This window comes from Patella vulgata, chromosome 8 (assembly GCF_932274485.2).
Source record: "Patella vulgata chromosome 8, xgPatVulg1.2, whole genome shotgun sequence".
In the NCBI taxonomy this organism is placed as follows: Eukaryota; Metazoa; Mollusca; class Gastropoda; family Patellidae; genus Patella; species Patella vulgata.
Genome location: NC_065886.2, coordinates 50,087,353 through 50,108,194, shown reverse-complemented (window position 1 = coordinate 50,108,194; position 20,842 = coordinate 50,087,353). Strand labels below are relative to the sequence as shown.

Sequence of the window (20,842 nt, the reverse complement as noted above, 5' to 3'; positions counted from 1 at the left end):
CAGATATTGAGATAACTTCTTTATGAATATGTATTGTATACCTCGACTGTAAATGATGATCAGATTTATATACATAGGTTCTGAATGATGATGACATTTATACTCTAATAGGTTGTAAATGATGATGTTGATAGTGTACATAGTTTTGAGACTGAAGGTGCAATGGGTAGTGATAGTGAAGATGAAATACCTAATGTACAAAAAATAAAAGAAGTCAAATCCAGTCAGGTAAATATATAATGAACTATTAAATAAATACAAATTACAATACAGGAATAGTTTAATATTGTAAGCTATATAGGAAAACAAGTTATGTCTATTCTTGGGGGATAGGTTGACCGAATGGTTAGTTCATGGCATAAGGTTTGTCATTGAGTCAACTGGTGTGGTTTTGATTCCCAGGTTGTACGTGACAAGGTGTAGGGTCACCTGTCCAACCTCCTGGGTTTTCTCCGGGTCCTCCAGTTTCCTCCCACTGCTAAAGACCCCTACGCGCAAGCGAATTATTTAAATAAAATTGAACCATATGTTAGTCCTGAAATGACCTGGTGTGTGTTGAGTGGACATTAAACCCCATTTCTCTCTCTCTCTCATTTCAGAAGTTTACTTAGTTAACAAATGATGGACTTTTGTAATTAAAATTTTCTCATTCCTTTTTGTAATTTATGATTTTAAAAATGTTTTATATTATTTCAGAATCCACAATGGGATCAGACAGTTTATTTTGATATAAATGAAGTATATCGTTATTTAAATTTATGTGTTTGGTGTAAAATACCGGAAAAAGTTGATAAAAGCGAAAAAGTGATCAAACCTGAACGTCATTTTCTAGTTGGGCATGTGAGTGTTATGTTTTGACGTTTGTTTCACTTATTGTACAGATGAGGGATAAAATAGTTTATCTGGGTACTGATTACAAAGACAAAATGAAATCTGGTTAATGACTTTATTTTCTGCACCAACTTGGCTAAAGTGGTGGACACATTATCTCAATCATTTGAATTTTATTTGACCGAATGGGTGGACACACTAGGCGAATGCTTCACCCGATTCACCACTCGATTGCATCACCTTTCACGTCACATGATTAAACATGGCGGCGACAATGTCTTCAAACTATCATGTGACTTCTCAATATGAGTGAATGATTAGTGGTGATTGGCTAATGAATTCTACATTTGGGCACACTAGGCAAATATACCAAACATGTTTGATTGAGGCGAATCATTCAGCCGAATGACAGTTGACACACCAGGTGAATTTAAACGTCGATTGATTCGGTCGACCGATACGGCCACATCATTCGGCTAGTGTTTCCACCGCTTAATGAAGACTTTTTTTGTTTCACATTATTTATACTAATGTTACCATCAAATGTTTGGTTAAAAATTACATTAATAAACATACCTTATTTTTTTTGAGATTTTTTTTTAAGTGGCCGGGCAGTTATTACATGGCATATAGTACTTATTGCATGATTACTAGTATATTGCATGTATTTATTGTATATTGTAGGTAAATATAGCTTTAAGTGATATATGTTTAGAATGTTTAATTACTCTACAAGGTAAAACTAAATATAAAGTAAACTTATTACAAGGAGAGATGAAAGCTACTGCCAGGTACATTGTACTATTCATTCATCTTTCTAACTTGTCTTTTTTGGACTTTCTTCAAAATTTAAAATACAGATCTATATTTTGTTTCATTTTTTGATACTTTCGATGGCCTACACTACATGAAGATCTTACAGGTTGTAGTGGAAGAGGTTATATGACGGCCTTTGACCCTATGACGTCAGACATTTGATTAACCAATCAGTGTTGACGTTTCTGGTGGGTTACCAACCGTTCCGTGCACCTCATGCCAAAAACTCATCGTAACAGACCGTTTCATTGGCTAATCCCTCATAACATCCAGAAAGCGGGTTATATAACAAATCTTCCAGATCCTGGTGTAGTAAAGACATATAAAATGGAATTTTGAACTATAAAAAACAAAACGAAATGGGATCTGTGTTTTAGTCAGATTGACATATCAATGGAGTTTCCTACTATAGATTTATTTGTAAACCTATTTATAATAAGTGCATTTAATAAGATTTCATATGTTAACATAGTATAACATAACAAATTAAGTCTGTTTTACCATTTCCTATTAAATCCATTTCAGTCGTTCTAAGACTGAAAAATATTCTAGTCTACCAGGATTTGATTCTCAGTTATGTTATGGAGATTTGACATTATTAGTAAAGTTTTCACCAAGTAATTTAGTTGATAGTGATAGACAATCTATAACTAAAGTACCATTAGATGCCAGTATTATAGAAGAATCTACATTAAAAGAAGAGAAATCTACAATTAAAGATAATCAACTGTAAGTATAAATATAATATTATTTCGTCACCTGTAAAACGTTAATAGAATCACACATTGATATCGGAGAAAGCCAAAATCATATGAATACCAACATAGACCCAATTTTGCGGATGTTAGTTGTTATATGAATTATTAATTAGACATTTATTCACACTGCAGAACCATAATCAACTCTCTAGAACATCAGATGGTTGTGATTTTTAAAGGATTTTATCATGATCCCCATTTAATAATTTGATTTAAAAATAGATAATCAAGACTTTGTTTTTTATAGTAGTAACAGTGGCAATCAAAATCGAGACTACGCTATTCTTCAAACATTAATAATATTCCTTTTTCGTTATCTATTTTTAAACTATTATAGCATGTATTAATATACATGTCTTGTACATCTCCTAGCTTATTGCAATCAAGGGGTGGGGATATTTATACTTTATTGTTATCTATGTATATTTAATGTACAATGCATACTATTTATATCTGTAAGTCAGGAGGGGCTTGTAATGAAATATATTTATTTTAATAGACCAGTGGAGGGACTACATCAGTTTAATGGTGCACAGTTTCCATCTGCTACATATTGTAATTTCTGTGGTAAAAAGGTAAGTAATTTTACGTTGATTTTATATAAAATCTGCTTAGCTTATTTCTTTATAAATGTATATGGGTGTGGCCGAATGGTCAGTGCATGTGCGATGCATCATAAGGTATGTCATTGGGTCAACCGGCGTGGTTTCAATTCCCCGGCTGTACGTGACAAGGAGTAGTGTCGTCTGTCCAACCTCGTGGGTTTTCTCCAGGTCCTCTGGTTCACTCCCACTGCTAAAGTCCCCTACGCGCAAGCAAATTATTGAAATAAAATTGAACCATATGTTAGTCCCGAAATGACCTGGTTTGCGTTGAGTGGACGTTAAACCCCATTTCTCTCTCTTCCTTATAAATGTATATAATAATAATATGTCATTGTTGATGATGATAATACAAGATGTATTGAGAATAACTATAATATTTTCTCTTTACAGATCTGGTTAAAAGTAGCATTTCAATGTGATCAATGTTCTATGATTTGTCATAAAAAATGTGTTGAAAAATGTCAAGCTGATACACTTTGTACTAAGTAAGTTGTTTATTTGAATTTTAATAAAAATTATTGATGTGATAATTAACGGTACATGTGATTTTATAATAATCCCCACATCTACATCTACACATAGTTTTTCTAAAAATATCAGAGTATAATTATAATGTATTTCTTGGAAAGTCAGAAAAAAGTATGCTTTGACCTACTTAAGATGATTTAATTTAGTAAACAAAAAAGTTTTGACATGAGAATATAACTTACTGTTCTGTTTATCTGTGGTTTAAATAATAGAAAGCATATTCTTATGACAATCAACAATAATAAAAACGTAATATTTTTTTACTAATTAATTAATGGATATTCATTATCCTTGTTAGGAATTTTCTACACATGTATGGAATATATGCCAATCTCATGATTTTTCCTGGTCATACTCTGTTAAATCTTCATATTACATTCTGTATATATAGACTTGTATCAGTATAATAGATAATCCAATATAATATATTTTATTAATATCCTGTCTCATGATTAAAAACATAAAATGAGAAACCCTCAAATTAACCTGAATATCTTTTGTGAAACTCATGTTGGAAATTTATAGCGAAAAATACATATGATGCATCATTACTTTAAAGATACTTTCCTGCATACAAACTGTGTGATTTTATGATGTATTTGGACTGAAAACATATTCAAACTGATTAATCTATCAAAAATTTGCTACAAATCCCTCTCAATACTTTGTATTTGCCAGGAGATACCGCCATGTCTGTCAGCTCAATTCATTGAGGGAGGGTCCATTTTTCAGAATGTATTTTTCTTTACTTACTGTCCATTTATCTTACATATTGAGGCCTAAGTAAATTCTTTATTATTTTCTGTCAACTTCTTTTTGTATGTTGACACCCCTCTATGTTCCTAAAACCGCCTAACCATTTCATCAAGAAATAACAACCACTCCCTCAGTCAAGCTAGCACATAATAAGCTGGCAGACAACAGTCAGGTTGCCAGTTAGTGATACCCTGACATTTTTGCTCAGTGCTTGCCCCATGGGTGTTTTTCAGGTAATCCAGTATTTTTCTAGCAAGATTGGGTGTCTATACTTTCCATACTAAATTTGGAAATAACCACCTGATAAATACTTTTGGGAAATCTTTAAGATATTTGATTGATAGAAGTGGGAACTATACATGGAAACTTGAATCCCTTGCATATAGAAATATTTATTTAATTGTATTTAATTTGACAGAGATGGAGTTAAACATCGAGATAAACCTGATAAAAAATGGAGTACACCTGTAATTATATCAAGATTAAAGAAAGTACAGGAATATAAAGAAGGTGTCGCTAAAAGTAAATTACTCAGTAAATTTAGAAAAGATAATCAGCCCATTGAGAAAAAGAATGTTCCTAGTAAGTATACCAATTCAAAGTTATTCTTTTTCAAATCAGAATTAATGAGTACCTGCTTTGTTTTAAATGAAATTATTTGTCCAAATTTTAAGTTGTATTAAAATCACATTGTACTTAATTCTATTATTTTACAGCAACTTTGAATCTGAAATCTAACGTAGAACCAGAAACTAAACGGTCACCAAGTTTAACGCCATCACCTAGAATGTTTAAGAAGGGTCCAATACCTAGAGTTATATTAGAGTCTGGTGATGGTGCCGCTAAACTACTGGTATGTCAAATGCTTTTAATTTTACTCTAACCATATTTACATTACTTGATAACTGAGTATTAAGCCTGTAGTTCCTTTTGCTTAAACATACATTATGCAAAGGCTAAATCTGGCTATTGCAAGTCTTTCTTTAGGCCTGAAATGTTATATAAATTTATTAATTAGACATTTATTAACATGAAAAGACCATAATCAAATCTTGATGCCATCTTATGTGTTCGATTTTCACTGGATTTGAATCCGATCTGTTGCTCAACGCTCATTGATGATTAAATGCAAAAATGGATAATCGAGACTGTTTTTTTATCGTACCGACTTTAGTAATGATGATCAAGACTGCTAATATCTTGGTTCAGATTGAAGTAATTTGACTGAAATTTTCAGTATATTCCCTTTACATTATCTAGTTTTTAACCATTCTAGTGAGAACTGCAAGCTCTTTATCTAATCTGACCTAATGCCCCTTTAAATGGATGGATTTGATATTTATAAAAAGTAGCCTAATTCTTGGTGTTTGTCTGTTTTATCCTTCATTTTTGTTTGTATTTATCTATGAAAGCAGGAAGAACAAAGTGATGAAGATTCCGATGCTGAACAGAATGCTGCATTACAAGAAATGCATGAAAGACAGGTGAAAGGTCAAAATTTAGATGAATTGGTTGTAACTGCTGCTAAAGAGACAGGACGGGAATTATTTACACATTTATCTATAACAGAACGTAAAATTAAACTGGATGAAATGGTAAGAGGATATACAATATGATATAAACACAGATCCTATTTCATTTCGTTTTACTTGTCTTTACTACACTAGGATCTGGAAGAGTTGTTATATACTGGCTTTCTGGTGGATATGAGGGATTAGCCAATGAAACAGTCTGTTACGGCGACTTCTTGGCGGGCGATGCACGGAACTGTGGGTAAACCACTAGAAACATCAAGGCTGATTGATTAATCAAGTGTTTGATGTCATAGGGTCAAAAGCCACTTGTCTGACGTCATAAGGTCAAAAGCAGCTCATATGACACCTGACACGACCTTTGTGTACAACTTGTCAGATCTCCATGTAGTGTAGGCCATCGAAAGTATAAAAACCGAAATGAAATATAGATGTGTACTTTAATCAGATAGAAGGATATATATATTTATTAAAAATTTATGACATAAATGATTGCATTCAATTTGCTATTCATCTCATAATAACTGTTCAGGACTCGTCATCTTCTGCATTTTATAAACCTTGACATTGTAAAGATCAACCTTCCAGTTTAGAGATTTATATGTATTTTGAGGTGGGTTGGATGGCCGAATGGTTAGCGTGTGCACGTTGTATCATAAGGTCTGTCATTGAGTCAACTGGTGTGGTTTACATTGCCCGGTTGTACATGACAAGGAGTAGGGTCGCCTGTCCAACCTTGTGGACTTTCTCTGGGTCCTCTGGTTTCCTCCTGCTGTTAAAGACCCCTATGTGCAAGAGAATTATTGAAATAAAATTGAACCATATGTTAGTCTCGAAATGACCTGGTTGTGTGTCGAGTGGACGTTAAACCCCATTTCTCTCTCTCTATATATATTTTGATTCTATATTCAATTTAAATTTAGGTGTCCAAATTACAACTTGAAATAGATGAAGAAGCTGAAAATAAATCGGAATGGTCGAAGGAATTACAGGAAACAAATGACCCTGCACAGAAACAAGCTATACAACAGCATCTTGTTAAATCTGAAGAGAAAGTTGAAGCATTGATGATGTTATTATTACATTATTGTGCTGGTTTACAACACTGTTTGGATCAAGAACAAGAAGAAAGACTTAAAAACGTTGAGGAATTTGAAGAATCAATGGAAGATACCGAACAATGTCTTGTGGATGATGACAATGAAGAGTTTAAATCGAGTGAAGATATCCATTCAACAGATATTCCAAACACAGACATGGCTACAAGTGACAAGTCTGATTCTAATGATAGTGATTCCGAAGAAGATGACACCTTTGAAAAGTTCCGTGGTTTAGGAAACCAGAAATTGGCAAGTGGACTGGTGTAGATCACCAATCTACTTTTTTCGGTTGCTTAGCAAAATGTAATCTCCTGTCTGCAAACTGACAGCTTTTATCAAGAGAGAAATCAATCTGATTTAAACACAGATCCTATTTCGTTTCGTTTTTTATAGTTCAAAATTGGGGTTTACTTGTCTTTACTACACTAGGATCTGGAAACGTTGTTATATAACCTACGTTCTGGATGATGTGAGGAATTAGCCAATGAAATGGTCTGTTATGGTAACCCACCAGAAACATCAACGCTGATTGTTTAATCAAGTGTCTGACGTCATAGGGTCAAAAGCTGTTGTATGCCCCTGACACGACCTTCCACTATAACCAGTCAGATCTTCATGTAGTAGAGGGACTAGAGGCCATCGAAAGTGTAAAAAAAAAAAAACGAAACGAAATATAGATATGTATTTTAATCAGATTTGGAGAGAAATTTATTGATCTGATCTTATGTCAGATGCGTCACTGATATATTAAAGGGGCGGTCCCAGATTTCACAAATTAAACGCCAAAATTAAAAAAAAATAGACGAAATAGTTTGTCAGAAAGTTTCAGCTCAAAATATTGAGATATACTTATTACACCATTCATTTAAAGAATTTTACTGTTCAGGTTGTATTTGATTTACAATGTTGTACATGTCACCAAAAAACATGGAAACTGAAAGTTGTTAAGGAGGGGAAAAAGGGTTTCTAGAAGTTTTCCACATAGAATTAATCTGTTTGATTCACTGAACTGGGACGGCTTCTATAAAAAATCCCTATAACATAGTTTAAAATCTCAGAAAATTTGGAATTGAAGTCAAAGTTTGAAATAATTTCATAAATTAATTTGTAATATCAAGCTTTAACCCTTTCACTGCGTATACCCGGTAGTACCGGGTATTATAAAATGTCGGTAAAATGCCCGTACCCGGTATTACCGTGTACTCAGTAAAGCCCTCGCTAAAATTAGTACCGTGACTGCAAGTGCCATCTATTGTATTTTCTATACACTAGAACATATTTCCACGTGTTTCAAAGCAGCAAACCGTAAAATGGCGGAGTGCATTGTGACAACGTAGACGATGCACTCTCGACGAAGTCGTGAATGACGTCTTGCTGACCAACATGTGGACAATTTCGAGGCGGGTGATACACATAATTCGTTTCCAGTTACTTGATAATGATAGTAGTCAGGACAGTGATTGGTATTATGAAGTGTGTGATTTTTTGCGCGACGTTCCGCCCATGGCTAGCTATGTCTCCCGTGCATGATGAACAAGCCCAGTGTGAACATGATAGCCCTGTGTCTGCAGTAGATTCTGACAATAATTCTGATGTTGATAATAATGCTGACCTGCTGGATCGTAAAATACGTAGGTAATTCCTGATTCCCGAACGTGTAGATCTATTGACTGACTATATTGATAATGATATGGGACTTGGGGATGAAAGTGAAAGTAAAAACAAGGTATTGCAATCCGCACGTGGTCATGGCAGCGGGAGACGTGATGCGCGTGTTCGCGGCGGCATTGCTCATGGCTCCTATTGATATTTTTGTTCATTTTATATATCTTTATCAAAATCCAGTAAAAAAAACAATATCTTTTAAGTATTTCATGGAGAAAAATTCGTTTTCGTGTTAGCTTTAGTGTGAAATGAGAAATCCAAAATGGCCGCCATGACGTCACGTGACTACATTATTATGCAAATTTCCAAAATTCTATTTTTTCCTCTTAGCCCAACCTCATGCCCATCCCAACAGACAAAAAGATTTTTCATAAAAGCTTCCATAAGTACTGCTTGGCATTCAGTTCCAACCTCCCTTTTTTCCTCATTAAAGGGTCTAGCACAGGCAGTGGATTTACGTCTAGCATTGAAAGGGTTAACTCAAACAAATAACTTGTAATTTCCAATCATCAATCCAGAAATATTGTACATTGAGAAAAAATTGGTCAAATTTGGTGTTTTTTCTTATATTGAAGTAAAGAAGAAGAACAAATTTGAATGTTGAGATTTTTTTTTCATTTGGATATAAATGTCAGGGTAATGCCCAAATCTCAACATTTATTTCTCAGATATTAAAAGCTTTTGTTTATTACCTCACATATGTATCTATGACAAAAGTTTTCACCTGTCTCAAAGATTAATTTAATATTTAACACAAATCATACCATGATATTATGATGAGATATGGCTTCTTACAGTCAGATTCATCCAGGGTATGGAAATATTCCAGTTTAAATTCAGAAACAAAAACTCCAAATATAGTATTGTATAAAATATCTGATTATTTATTGACCAATTCTAGAATAAGACCAATATATTTTTGTTTTATTTATTTGTAGATAGAGTTTTATTTTATACATGTATTACTTATATTAATTCCACTCAGCAACTACTCAACAATTTAACCGGTTTGCTTCATATATATTGTAAAGCTTATAATATCTTACCTGTAAAATATGTAATTTAAAAGATCTTAATGAACAGTTTTCATGACCATGTTTGTTATGTTAATTCCTAAAATATATAATTCAAAAGATCTTTATGAAAAGTTTACAGGACCATGTGTTACCATGTGTTACCATGTGTTACCGGGTTACCAAGTTAAATGTATTTTGTTTTTATGAAAAAAGTAAAAATGCTATTTTCAGGCCTTCATTGTAGAGTAGGCCTACTTTGCAGGTATTTATATTTTCAGGCCTTCATTGTAGGGTAGGCTTACTTTGCAGGTATTCCTCTTTTTTCTTTCCAGTTTATTTCTAGCAGAGTAAGAAAGAGAGACAAAAAAAGGCCTAACATATTTTTGAGACATTTAAAGCTGCCGATACCATTTGTATTTTTCAGAGAATATCTAATATAATCAAATGGATTATTTAGTATTTCATTAAGAAACCAAAACCAAAATCTCAGGGCTTGAATTTAATTGAATTTAAATGAGGCTCACCTAACGATTTTATATATGGCCCTGGCATGTTTATATCATTGGAAGAGGATGTTGAATGTAGCTAAATTTACACTGACCACAATTGAACCATTATTTTTAGACTAATACAGCTATTAAAGATCCAAGTTTCATAATATGTAATCCTTTAGTGGCATTTAGCGATTGGAAACATTACAGAACTAACACAGTTATATGGGACAACGATCACTGGTTTATTATACACAAGCATGACGTTTCCATAAGTATTCTCTTATCGTTATCAAGCACAATGACATTTAGTAAACTGGAAGGTCTATTATTGTAGTTTACAAAATCTATAAAATTAAAATCTGATTACAGAGAAATAATCTATTCAGTGTGAAATCAATAGAAAGTAATATGGACCTTGGTATTGATCAATTTTAATTATTTCTGGACCAAAATGCTTTTGATTGTGTATATTCTGAAAGTGTATGTTTACCATTTACTGTGGATTTCTCTAAACAATTTAAGTATAAAAATCATACGTAATTGCAAATTTTTCATTGAGAATGATTTTTAAACTTTTACTGCTAAGTGCACCGTCTTGTTTTTGTCTTGATTGTTAATTAGAATATTGAGACATATTTTCTGGTGTGCAGTAATATTATTATATGGTATTTAAGTTGCTTAATGTGTATCATCTTCACCATGTCAAATGTATGGGTTGTAATACCTGGAATCTGTATAAATAAGACTTTTAATTTGATAAATATGTTTTTATTGTGTATATTATTTGTAAGAGTGATATTTTGTCTTTGTATACAAGTATGTTTATTATATATTATATTATATATTATATTGCTGGTATGTAAATATATCTATATCAATTATAATATACTGTGATGTTTTATATATTTAAATGTATAAGTTTATTTATATTCCATTAACTTTTTTAATAGATGTATTGAAAGGGTTAGCAGTTTAAATTCTAGTCTGTGAATCTAAACATTAGCAAGGTAACTATTTATGAAGAGCTCTTTTCTAAAGCATGATAAACCATCTCATTTGGGGGTAAAAATAAAATAATGAAATTAAAGGTCACCAGAAAAGCTTCATAAGTCAACATATCTTTTCCATAAGTATAACACGACATTCAGGTTTGTGTTATAATTATGGAAAGGATATGTTGACATAATTACTTGCATTATTTAAAAAAAAATTTGAAGCTTTTTCGGTGACCTTTAAATATAATATCAATGATTTTAAAACTAAAATGGAGACTAAAATGTGTTTTAGAAAAGGTAGGTTTGACAGTGTTTATTATATTTTGTAAAAGTGCTTTTCATGTATATTATACTAGTCTCGGTCACCCAGAACCTCCTAATCTTCAACGTACAGAGGACATTCTTAGAATAATGTTCTGGATGATAGAGACTATACTAGATGCATTTTCTAAATGAAGACTTTGTTATACAGGGGACCATAAAATCTAACCCAGTTTACTAACTGTCAAAGTTTTAAAAAAAAGGTATGTGGGTAAATTAGAGAAGATCAATACTGAATATACATAATAAATAGTGTTGTTAAAACTCAGTGTATAAATCCAAACCTTTTCTGACTACAAAATGGCAAAATTTAAATTCAAACATGATTGGTTTTTAAAAATAATTGTTTAAATTCTGAGTCTTGAGGCTGGCTAATAAAGACACAGACAGGATCATTGATAATGTGGTTCTACATACCGTACATATATATCAATGGATAATTGTTCTTAATCATCTATTATCATATGCCGATGTAGAATTTCCCAAATCAAGAAGGAAAACATCTTATTTAAATTATAAATGTTCATGAGAATATTTGAATTATTGCTTTGATTATTGATGTTGGTGGTGATAATTCTAGTATGCTACTTAATTTATTCTTTTCTTTCATGTATTTAATCTATATCTAGTGCTATATAAAATACTTATCTTGACATAGTGCTAAAAAAAAAACATGTTCAATTGTATCAAACTGAATCTACAATTCAAACACAGTGGTAGTTTCTTTAAGACATTGGAAGTGGGAAATAGGACAGTTTCTTAAATATATCATCATCCTTACTGAGTCCAGGATTATTGGGTTAAAATGTATGAAATAATGTGCTTTAAGGCATTGAGATAGGAAATGTCTTTCAAGTAGTTAAATAGATGAATGAGGTAAATAGCTGAAATGTTTCATGGCATTTCAATAAATATTGGGTTGTTTCTTCAAAAAGTTTTTTCTGTTGTAGAAAATGTGTTATTTTTGTGCTTAAAAAGCCTGTTTGGTATTTTAATAGTATTATTTGTGACCGTGTGATATACAGTGACATGTTGTACTGTGATATACAGTGACATGTTGTACTGTGATATACAGTGACATGTTGTACTGTGATATACAGTGACATGTTGTACTGTGTATTTTATACCTGTTGATCTCTATAAACACAATCTCATTAAAACACAGATCCTATTTCATTTCATTTATTATAGTACTTGTCTTTACAACACTAGGATCTGGAAGGGTCATTATATAACCCATGTTCTGGATGAAACGGTCTGTTATGGCGAGTTTTTGGCGTGAAGTGCCCAGAACTGTAGGTAACCCACTAGAAACATCAACGCTGATTGATTAATCAACTGTCTGACATCATAGGGTCAGAAGCCGCTCATGTGATCGCTGATGCAACCTTCCACAATAACTGGTCAGATCTTCATGTAGGCCATCAGAAGTATAAAAAAACAAAAAGAAATATAGATCTGTATTTTAATGAGATTGAATTACAAGTGGATCTCTATAAACAAGCTAGATAACCTTAAAGAGACAATTTGAAAAAAAAACAAAAACCTATCTTAAATACTAACATAAGATGGAAATAAATACATTAATTCTAATTTAATAAATATTTTATGGGAAGTATGAAAATATTTTCCAAGCAAAGTGTCTCTTTAAACCACGTGTTGAATGATTTGTACATTTTGCATAAATTGATGGATTTTGGTAAAATGATGATAAATGGAAGTGGTTGCCAGTTTTTAGCCCTTTAAATCAGTTTAAAACTGAAGTATAGATGTATGGTTATATTAACATTATTGTGATAATATATATATATATATATAACAATTGTTATTTTACATGTAGGCCTACTTACATTTCCTCCCTTTGTATTTAAAAATATTACAATTGTGGCTTAAACTACGCAGAATAAATATATTATAATTTGTCAAAATATAAATTTTGTTGGTCATTGACAATACAGACAAACACAAAGAGCATGGCAAAAGTGTAGTTTAAAATTGGAAAGTTGACTAGGATGGAGCCATGGTAGCTCAGTAAGTAGGACGTTGGCTCGCTAACCTAGTGGTCCCGTGTTCGATCCCTGAGTTGGCCGAGAAAGTTTATCAGGATTTTCTGGTGTGGTTCTCCTTTGTCAGGGACAACATACATTCATTCGGATGGGATGAAAAACTGAGTTCCAGTGTGCACATTAATGCACTATTGACTTATAGACAGCTGATTATTTAACACGCGTGCAGCCAGTGAGGGGAGATTGTTATGGGTGTAGTCATGGAGACAACCTATAATAAAAGACTAATTAAACAATGAATATTCATGTGCATACCTTTTCCCTTATTTAGCATCCCTCTATTATCAACCTATATGGACTGCTTGGTTGCTGTGGGCTATGTTTCATTGGCATTGCAAAGCAAACTACAAGTATCTGAAATAATATGGCTTTGGTCACAACAAGGGGAAACTCACAAGGTGACCAAAAACAACCCCCGAAGGGCGAAGGCAGTAAAAAAAAAACTTCCAAAGCAAATAAATGATAAGACTGTGCAAACTGACTATTAAATGATTTGGCAAATTCATTTCAATATTTTAAACCAAAAGAACTTGTGTAAAAATAAAACATGTTTTTTTACTAATCTGTTTATTCTAAGGATGATATGAAACATATTAGCTATAATAGAGAATGAATTAAACATATCTATGTAGTTATTTATATGGACACAAAATCTCAAGTCCCATTAACAGATTTATAACAAAATATCAATTTTATTAGGTTAAATTTAGAACAAAGAAGATTAAGTATCCATCATGGATGTTGATGTTCATTCATCTGTTCTAAGCAGTACTCAGATGTTGATGTGAAGGTGAATCCAAGTTATTTTATTAGGATATTTAAATGACATTTCTATTATAGATGAAAGTGACAACACATCCTAAATATTTTATAATGAGTTGCTTCTAAGTAAATTTTAGAAATAATTAAAAAGTAGTTTACAATTGACAGTGAATACATGTGTAAAATAGAAACTTAATAACATACAGATAGTGTTAATAATGTAACCAGCATCTGAAAAATTAAACATAAATATTTTGTTAGTATATTTTTATTTTAATGTTGTTGGTCATATTAAACACACTTGAACAGTCATGATGGTATAGAATTATCCTGTTTGCAGATTCTGTTTCCGAATTTCATGAAACACAAATTGCTATTACTACCAGTATTCTAATGTTATAGGTACTGGTATTCATTATTGGAATTCACCGGATCCAAATAGTTATTCAATAATGCACATCTAAGCAATTAGAAAATGTAAATGTACCCAATACAGATATGCTAACACACTGGGAAGGTTACATACTAATTTAAAGGTTGTTGACTACAGAAACAAAGTTAAATTTATGCAGAGTTGTGTTTTGATCCTTGTCGTATTTAGCCCGAGCCTTTTCCAACATGGTTTCTCCTTGTCAGCAGTGGTGCAGAACAAGGATAGATGTCTAGTCGTTCGGATGGGACAAAAAAACAAGGTCAAGTGTACACATTGACATGCATGTAAAAGATCCCTTGGCAGTTGGAATTTCATGTAAGAGTAGGCCATAGTGCCACTGCCCAGGCAAAATTTCCCTCAAAGCACACTGCATGGCGTATACCTGTCTTCATTAGCCCAGTCGGAGCCGAACAGTAAAACGTTAAACCCCATTGAGTCGATATGTAAATGATATGTCTACTTACCACCAAATGTAGGTAAATAATAAAATGAGATTCACTTGGTACCAATATAAGAACAGGCTTTTCCTGTCTTTTTTAATGTTTCTAACAATATATCCGATGATAGGTTAGATGTAACCAGGACTCGTTGATCAGCAACACTTGTCTCCACATTACTTACACCTTCTATAATAATAATAAGTATGGAGTACAGACTTTCAAAGTGCTTGGCATATTATTCAGAAGGTCATCTCTCTCTCTCTCTCTCTGTCACTCTCTCTCTCACACATGTAGAAAAGATATATGTGACCAACAACTTTGTTTAATGATACCCATTTAAGGTATGACACATGCCTTGTTTGACTTTCCAGAATATTTACCTTCAAAACCTACTTTATTTTCAGGGGAAAAAACTTATTAGAAATGCACTGAATTTTCTGGTGTTATCTGTAGTTTTGTTTTAATGTTATTGTGTATATAGACCAAGTTGAAAGCTAAACTTCTTAACTATAAACACACATACCTCTTAAATAAAAGGTCCTGGAATATAATATTCAAATCTATAGATAGATTTAATTTGTGGCCCATATGTCTCATTTAGTTATATTACTACCATAATGTCTGATTTTTCTATGCCCAATGGATTACAAATTATAATGTTGTTTTGAATTTCAATCTTCAATTCAAAACTAAATTACACAACAGATCATCTGAATAAAACTCTGTTCAATACCTGCATTGGCCGAGAAAGTTCATCCAGATTTCCGGCGTGGTTCCCCCTTGTTCCCCCTGTATACATTGGAATGCACGTAAAAGATCCCATGGCAGTTGGAATTCGATATAAGAGTAGGCGATAGTGCTGCTGGCCGGGCAAAATTTCCCTCATAGCACACTGTATGGCGTATGTCCGTCATCATTAGCCCAGCATAGGAGCAGAACAGTAGGACGTTATAAACCCCATTTCATTTCATTTCAGAATACAAAACTTTCAAATAGGTTCATAAAACTAACACTGTTTGACTTTCAGAGAGAGAGAGAGAGAGAGAGAAATGGGGTTTAACGTCCACTTGACACAAACTAGGTCATTTCGGGACTAACACATGGTTCAATTTAATTTCAATAATTCGCTTGCGCGTACGGGTCTTTTAGCAGTGGGAGGAAACCGGAGGACCCGGAGAAAACCCACAAGGTTGGACAGGCGACCCTACTCCTTGTCACGTACCACCAGGGAATCGAAACCCTGCCAGTTGACTCAAGGACGGGCCGTATGATACAGCGCGCGTGTGCTAACCATTCGGCCATCCACCTCAGGGAATGCAGCTCATCCACATGCTCTCTTCAGAATGAATACAGATTCTTTTGAATGGATCTTCGACACTTTATTTCAGGAGCAAATAATTAACAGCAACTATTTAACAACTTATAATTTCCTATAAATCAGACCTCCTAGGTTTCCTAGGCTGGTCTCCCCAACTAATATGATTCATCTTACGTACATTTTTCTAATAAGTTACTATAAAAGTGTTGACATAAACATATAATTGTTGAAGCATTTAAAACAATAGTTAAAGAAACTTAACAGATCAACTACTCTAGTTGATGTCATAATTTGTCATAATTTGACTAACAGCTTTTAAGCAATTAAAATTGCTGTCTGCCTCTAATGACTAACCAAGCATTAATGAATATTAAAATAATGATCACAAAATTTAATACAGAATTAGAAAATAATAATGTAACATATGATCTAGACATTGGTCATAAAACCCTGGCTTGGTACTTACCTAATTTTCCTAAAACTCTTTGAGCTGCTCCAGCGCAACCTTCACAGGTCATTTCCATTTGAAATTCATGCTTCTGTTAATTATAAAAACAAATAATTTACATCATCAAGAATAGAGTTAAATTAGAAATATTTCTCCTTTGCCCGCATGCTATAAGTTGCAGATTTTCCCAGATATTGTTCGAGGATTTATTTAAAGGGGCATTATGGGAGATTAGATAAAGAGCTGACAGTTCACACTATAATAGTTAAAAACTATATAATGAAAAGGAAATATGCTGAAAATTTCAGTCAAATTGCTCCACTCTGAACAGAGATATTAGCGATTGAATTTTAGGCCTAGCCTCGATCATCATTACTAATGTCGGTACGATAAAATAACATAGTCTTGATTATTCATTTTTGCATTTAATCATCAATGAGCGTTGAGCTACAGATCGGATTCTAATACAGTGAAACTCAAACACATAAGATAGCATGGAGGGTTGATTAAGTTCTTTTCATGTTAATAAATGTCTAAATAATAGTTTATATAACATAAAAAAAGACCTGCAATAGGCAGATTCAGCTCTTGCATAATGTATGTTTAAACAAAACAGAGCATGAAAAAAGCAAAACCTTCAAATTAAATGTCAATAATTTAAGGGTTGATTCTGATGAATAAAATTTGGAACAAGATGTTTTTTTTAATGCAAGTATTATACAGTTAATATATGGTACAATTCATTATATGTATCCATTATAAAAGATAAGGGAGCCAGTTGGTTGAGAAAGTGCATCAGGACTTTCTGGCATGGTTCCACCTTGTCAGTGGTTTTGGACGGAGGACCTGGTAAGGTATAAATGCGTAGTTGTTAGGATGGGACAAAAAATGGGCGTGCATGTAAAAGGCCAAATTTCCCTCATAGCACATTGTATGACGTATGTACATCTTCATATCCCAGTTGGAGTATAACAGTAGGACGTTAAACCCCATTTTATTTTATAAAGATAAGAGGAAGTTTTTATTGAAGTGTGATGTTAAACTAGGTACATGTTAAATAACTGTTATGACATATTATCTTTATTTAATCAGTATTCAGCACCTGGTACTTTATTATCTATTAGTATTACACTAAAACCCGGTACTTTATTATCTAATACACTCTTTGTTAAAAGGTATTATTATAAATACAATATCCTATTTCCTTTACTGAATATTATAATAATACGGTAACTTGTAGACACAATCATACTTTACTTATATTCAATAACATGAATAAAGTCAGGTAAGGTCAGTCAGTATGTGTTCATACAACTACCAAATAGTCTATGAGTCATGATGACTCAGTGTGAACAGTGAACGATACTACCTTTATTGACAGTTTGTTCCTGTTCAAATAGTGATATGTTTACATAGTGTTAGACCTAATTATCAAAGATCCCTGACAGATGTCCGGGTTTGAGTTGAACTATGTTTGAAAACATTTTCTAGCTAACTAATACTTGGTAATTGAAATTAGCCGGGGTAACTCTGAACATGTTTTGCCATGGCCAAATCTTACCTATTACTAACATTCCAAGTGATAAAACATATTATATTACTTCAAAATTGGTGTTATAGTATCATATAATGCTTGATGGTTTCAATAAAAATCTTCATTTAAAGAGAAAGAGGAAGAAACGTCCACTCGACACAAACTAGGTCATTTCGGGACTAACATATTGTTTAATTTTATTTCAATAATTCGCTTGCTCGTAGGGGTCTTAAGCAGTGGGAGGAAACCAGAGGACCCGGAGAAAACCCATGAGGTTGGACAGGCGACCCTACTCCTTGTCACATTCAACCAGGGATTTGAAACCACGCCAGTTGACTCAATGACAGGCCTTATGATACAGCGCGCACACACTAACCATTCGGCCATCCAACCCCCCCATCTTCATTTAGATTAACCTTACTCATGTTGCACTTGTACATGCACTACAAGTAGTGGACAGATTCTGGCATCTCTCTGAAAATATAATATAGCCAACTGATATCTATCTCGCATCAGATTGAAACTTTCAGTATTTACCCTGATCAAGTTAAATCAATCCGTCTAAATTGGTCTATTACAAATTTATATTACTCAACCAGAATTTACATAATCCTTATAAGACATATAGATTAGAAATAGATTTCACAAAATAAAACACTGGTTACTATGGATTTACTAATTCTGAATTTTAATAACATGCTATGTTTCAATACACACAGGTATCGTTATAAAAACAAATAATGATGTTAGCAAAATGAGTCAAGTGTAGGCCTATATGTTGAGATGTAGGCCTACTTTAACCCATCAATTTCTACTTACCTGAAAGGTCAACAAAGGTAGTCAAAGAAACATGCAAAGCTACACATTATAGAACTGGTTAAAATGGAATATACCTGCCGGTGCTAAAATTATAGCGAATTTTATAACACCAATTTTAATTGTTGTATGCTTGTTATTAATTTGCAAATATTTATTCTTTAGTTCAAAATTTTACCTGGGAATATAGGCCTACCCCCGCCCAACCCGATTTTTTAATTTAGGCAATCCCCCAGGTATCCAGACCAGTAGGACCAAAGACCAGTCAGACCAAGACCAGTCGGGCCAAAAAAAGCCCCCGGACCAAAACAGCGACTACTTGGACCAACCCAAAAGACTACTCGGACCAACCCAAAAGACTACTCGGACCAAACCAAAAGACCACTCGGACCAATTAATTCATATTAGAAAGGCTTGACTTATTCATTTTAAAAATAAAATACAGACAATATGTTATTTATTATTAAATCACAATACAAAGAGGCGAATCATTTATTGGCGAGTATACACATAACTTAACAATGTCTTCGTTACTAAATGCGCATTACTGGTAAGTACATAATTAGCAAATAGTCATCTTTATTACATCAACAATGTAATTGTTTTTTCTTTGATGTGCTTTATCAATTTGATTAGCTTGTAACACGGTAGAAATGGTTTCACTACTGACGGCTTCCGTCTTGCTCGAAAATACAGAATAACTGTTTGGCAAGAGAAGATTAAGATTTCAGTTTTCCACTCTTCACTATTTGTAACATAATTACTTATTTCCATGCAACTGTAGCCGTGAATAAGAATTATTACGGCTACAAATAGTGCAGCTAGTAACACGGGTGAGTACAGATACATACGAATTAAGCACTACACAATTATCAATTTTTTAAAACAACACTATATTATTGGTTCAAGTAGTCATATTAAAACAAACATCATTATCATTTTATTAAAACAACACTTTAATATTGGTACGAGTCATATTAAAACAAACACAATAAATTTATTATTGGTCCGAGTGGTCTTTTTGTTTGGTCCGAGTAGTCTTTTTTTTATGGTTGGAGTAGTCTTTTTGTTTGGCCCGAGTGGTCTATCGGTTGGTCCGACTGGTCTTGGTCCGAGTGGTCTTTGGTCCAAGTGGTCATGGATTCATTCCCCAAACCCAGTATGAATTTCGTTCCTGTATGGCACATAATAGGCCAATATATGTTACGGTAGCCTTCTGAGGAAAAATTAAATAATCAATAGTGTTTATCGTGATTAACTTTCCCAATAAAATTAGTAAAGACAGGTATGGACCCTTTAAACGTTAAGCTTTTTTAAAATAAAAGGTCCATATGTGTGCCAGGTAAGTGAAAGTGATAACGAGTTATTATACTATTTCACCTACCTTATCTGCCATATTTTTCTAACTTCAGTTATTCACTATCGTACAAGTAGGCTAGTATAAAATGATAATAAACAAGCTTGGCCGATATTTTAACAACTGATTCTCTAACTACTCTACTGTGAACACGTCTATTTATGCAGTGTGAACGTCAGATTCGTATCACGTGTCATAATTTCTCCAATCATGAAAAACAAAAGCCAAAGAAGTACATCCTGTTTACTTTC

The 20,842-nt window shown here is 33.0% G+C and overlaps 1 protein-coding gene across 1 annotated transcript; it reads right to left on the bottom strand.

The window, feature by feature from the left end:
- Positions 1 to 14,031: 14,031 nt before the first annotated feature.
- LOC126829523 (copper transport protein ATOX1) lies at positions 14,032 to 20,782 on the bottom strand. Its single transcript, XM_050559451.2, has 4 exons — positions 20,619 to 20,782; positions 16,903 to 16,975; positions 15,143 to 15,304; positions 14,032 to 14,476 (listed from the first exon to the last, which is right to left on the bottom strand). The coding sequence occupies exons 1-3, from the start codon at positions 20,628 to 20,630 to the stop codon at positions 15,174 to 15,176; spliced, it is 216 nt and encodes a 71-aa protein (XP_050415408.1). The 5' UTR covers positions 20,631 to 20,782; the 3' UTR covers positions 14,032 to 14,476; positions 15,143 to 15,173.
- Positions 20,783 to 20,842: the final 60 nt, after the last annotated feature.

Bases quoted from the DNA above. Each gene is read 5' to 3' on its own strand.
- LOC126829523 (XM_050559451.2), bottom strand. The intron at 15,305-16,902 runs GTAAGTACCAAG...TTATTATTATAG, and splicing joins AAGAGTTTTAGGAAAATTAG to AAGGTGTAAGTAATGTGGAG.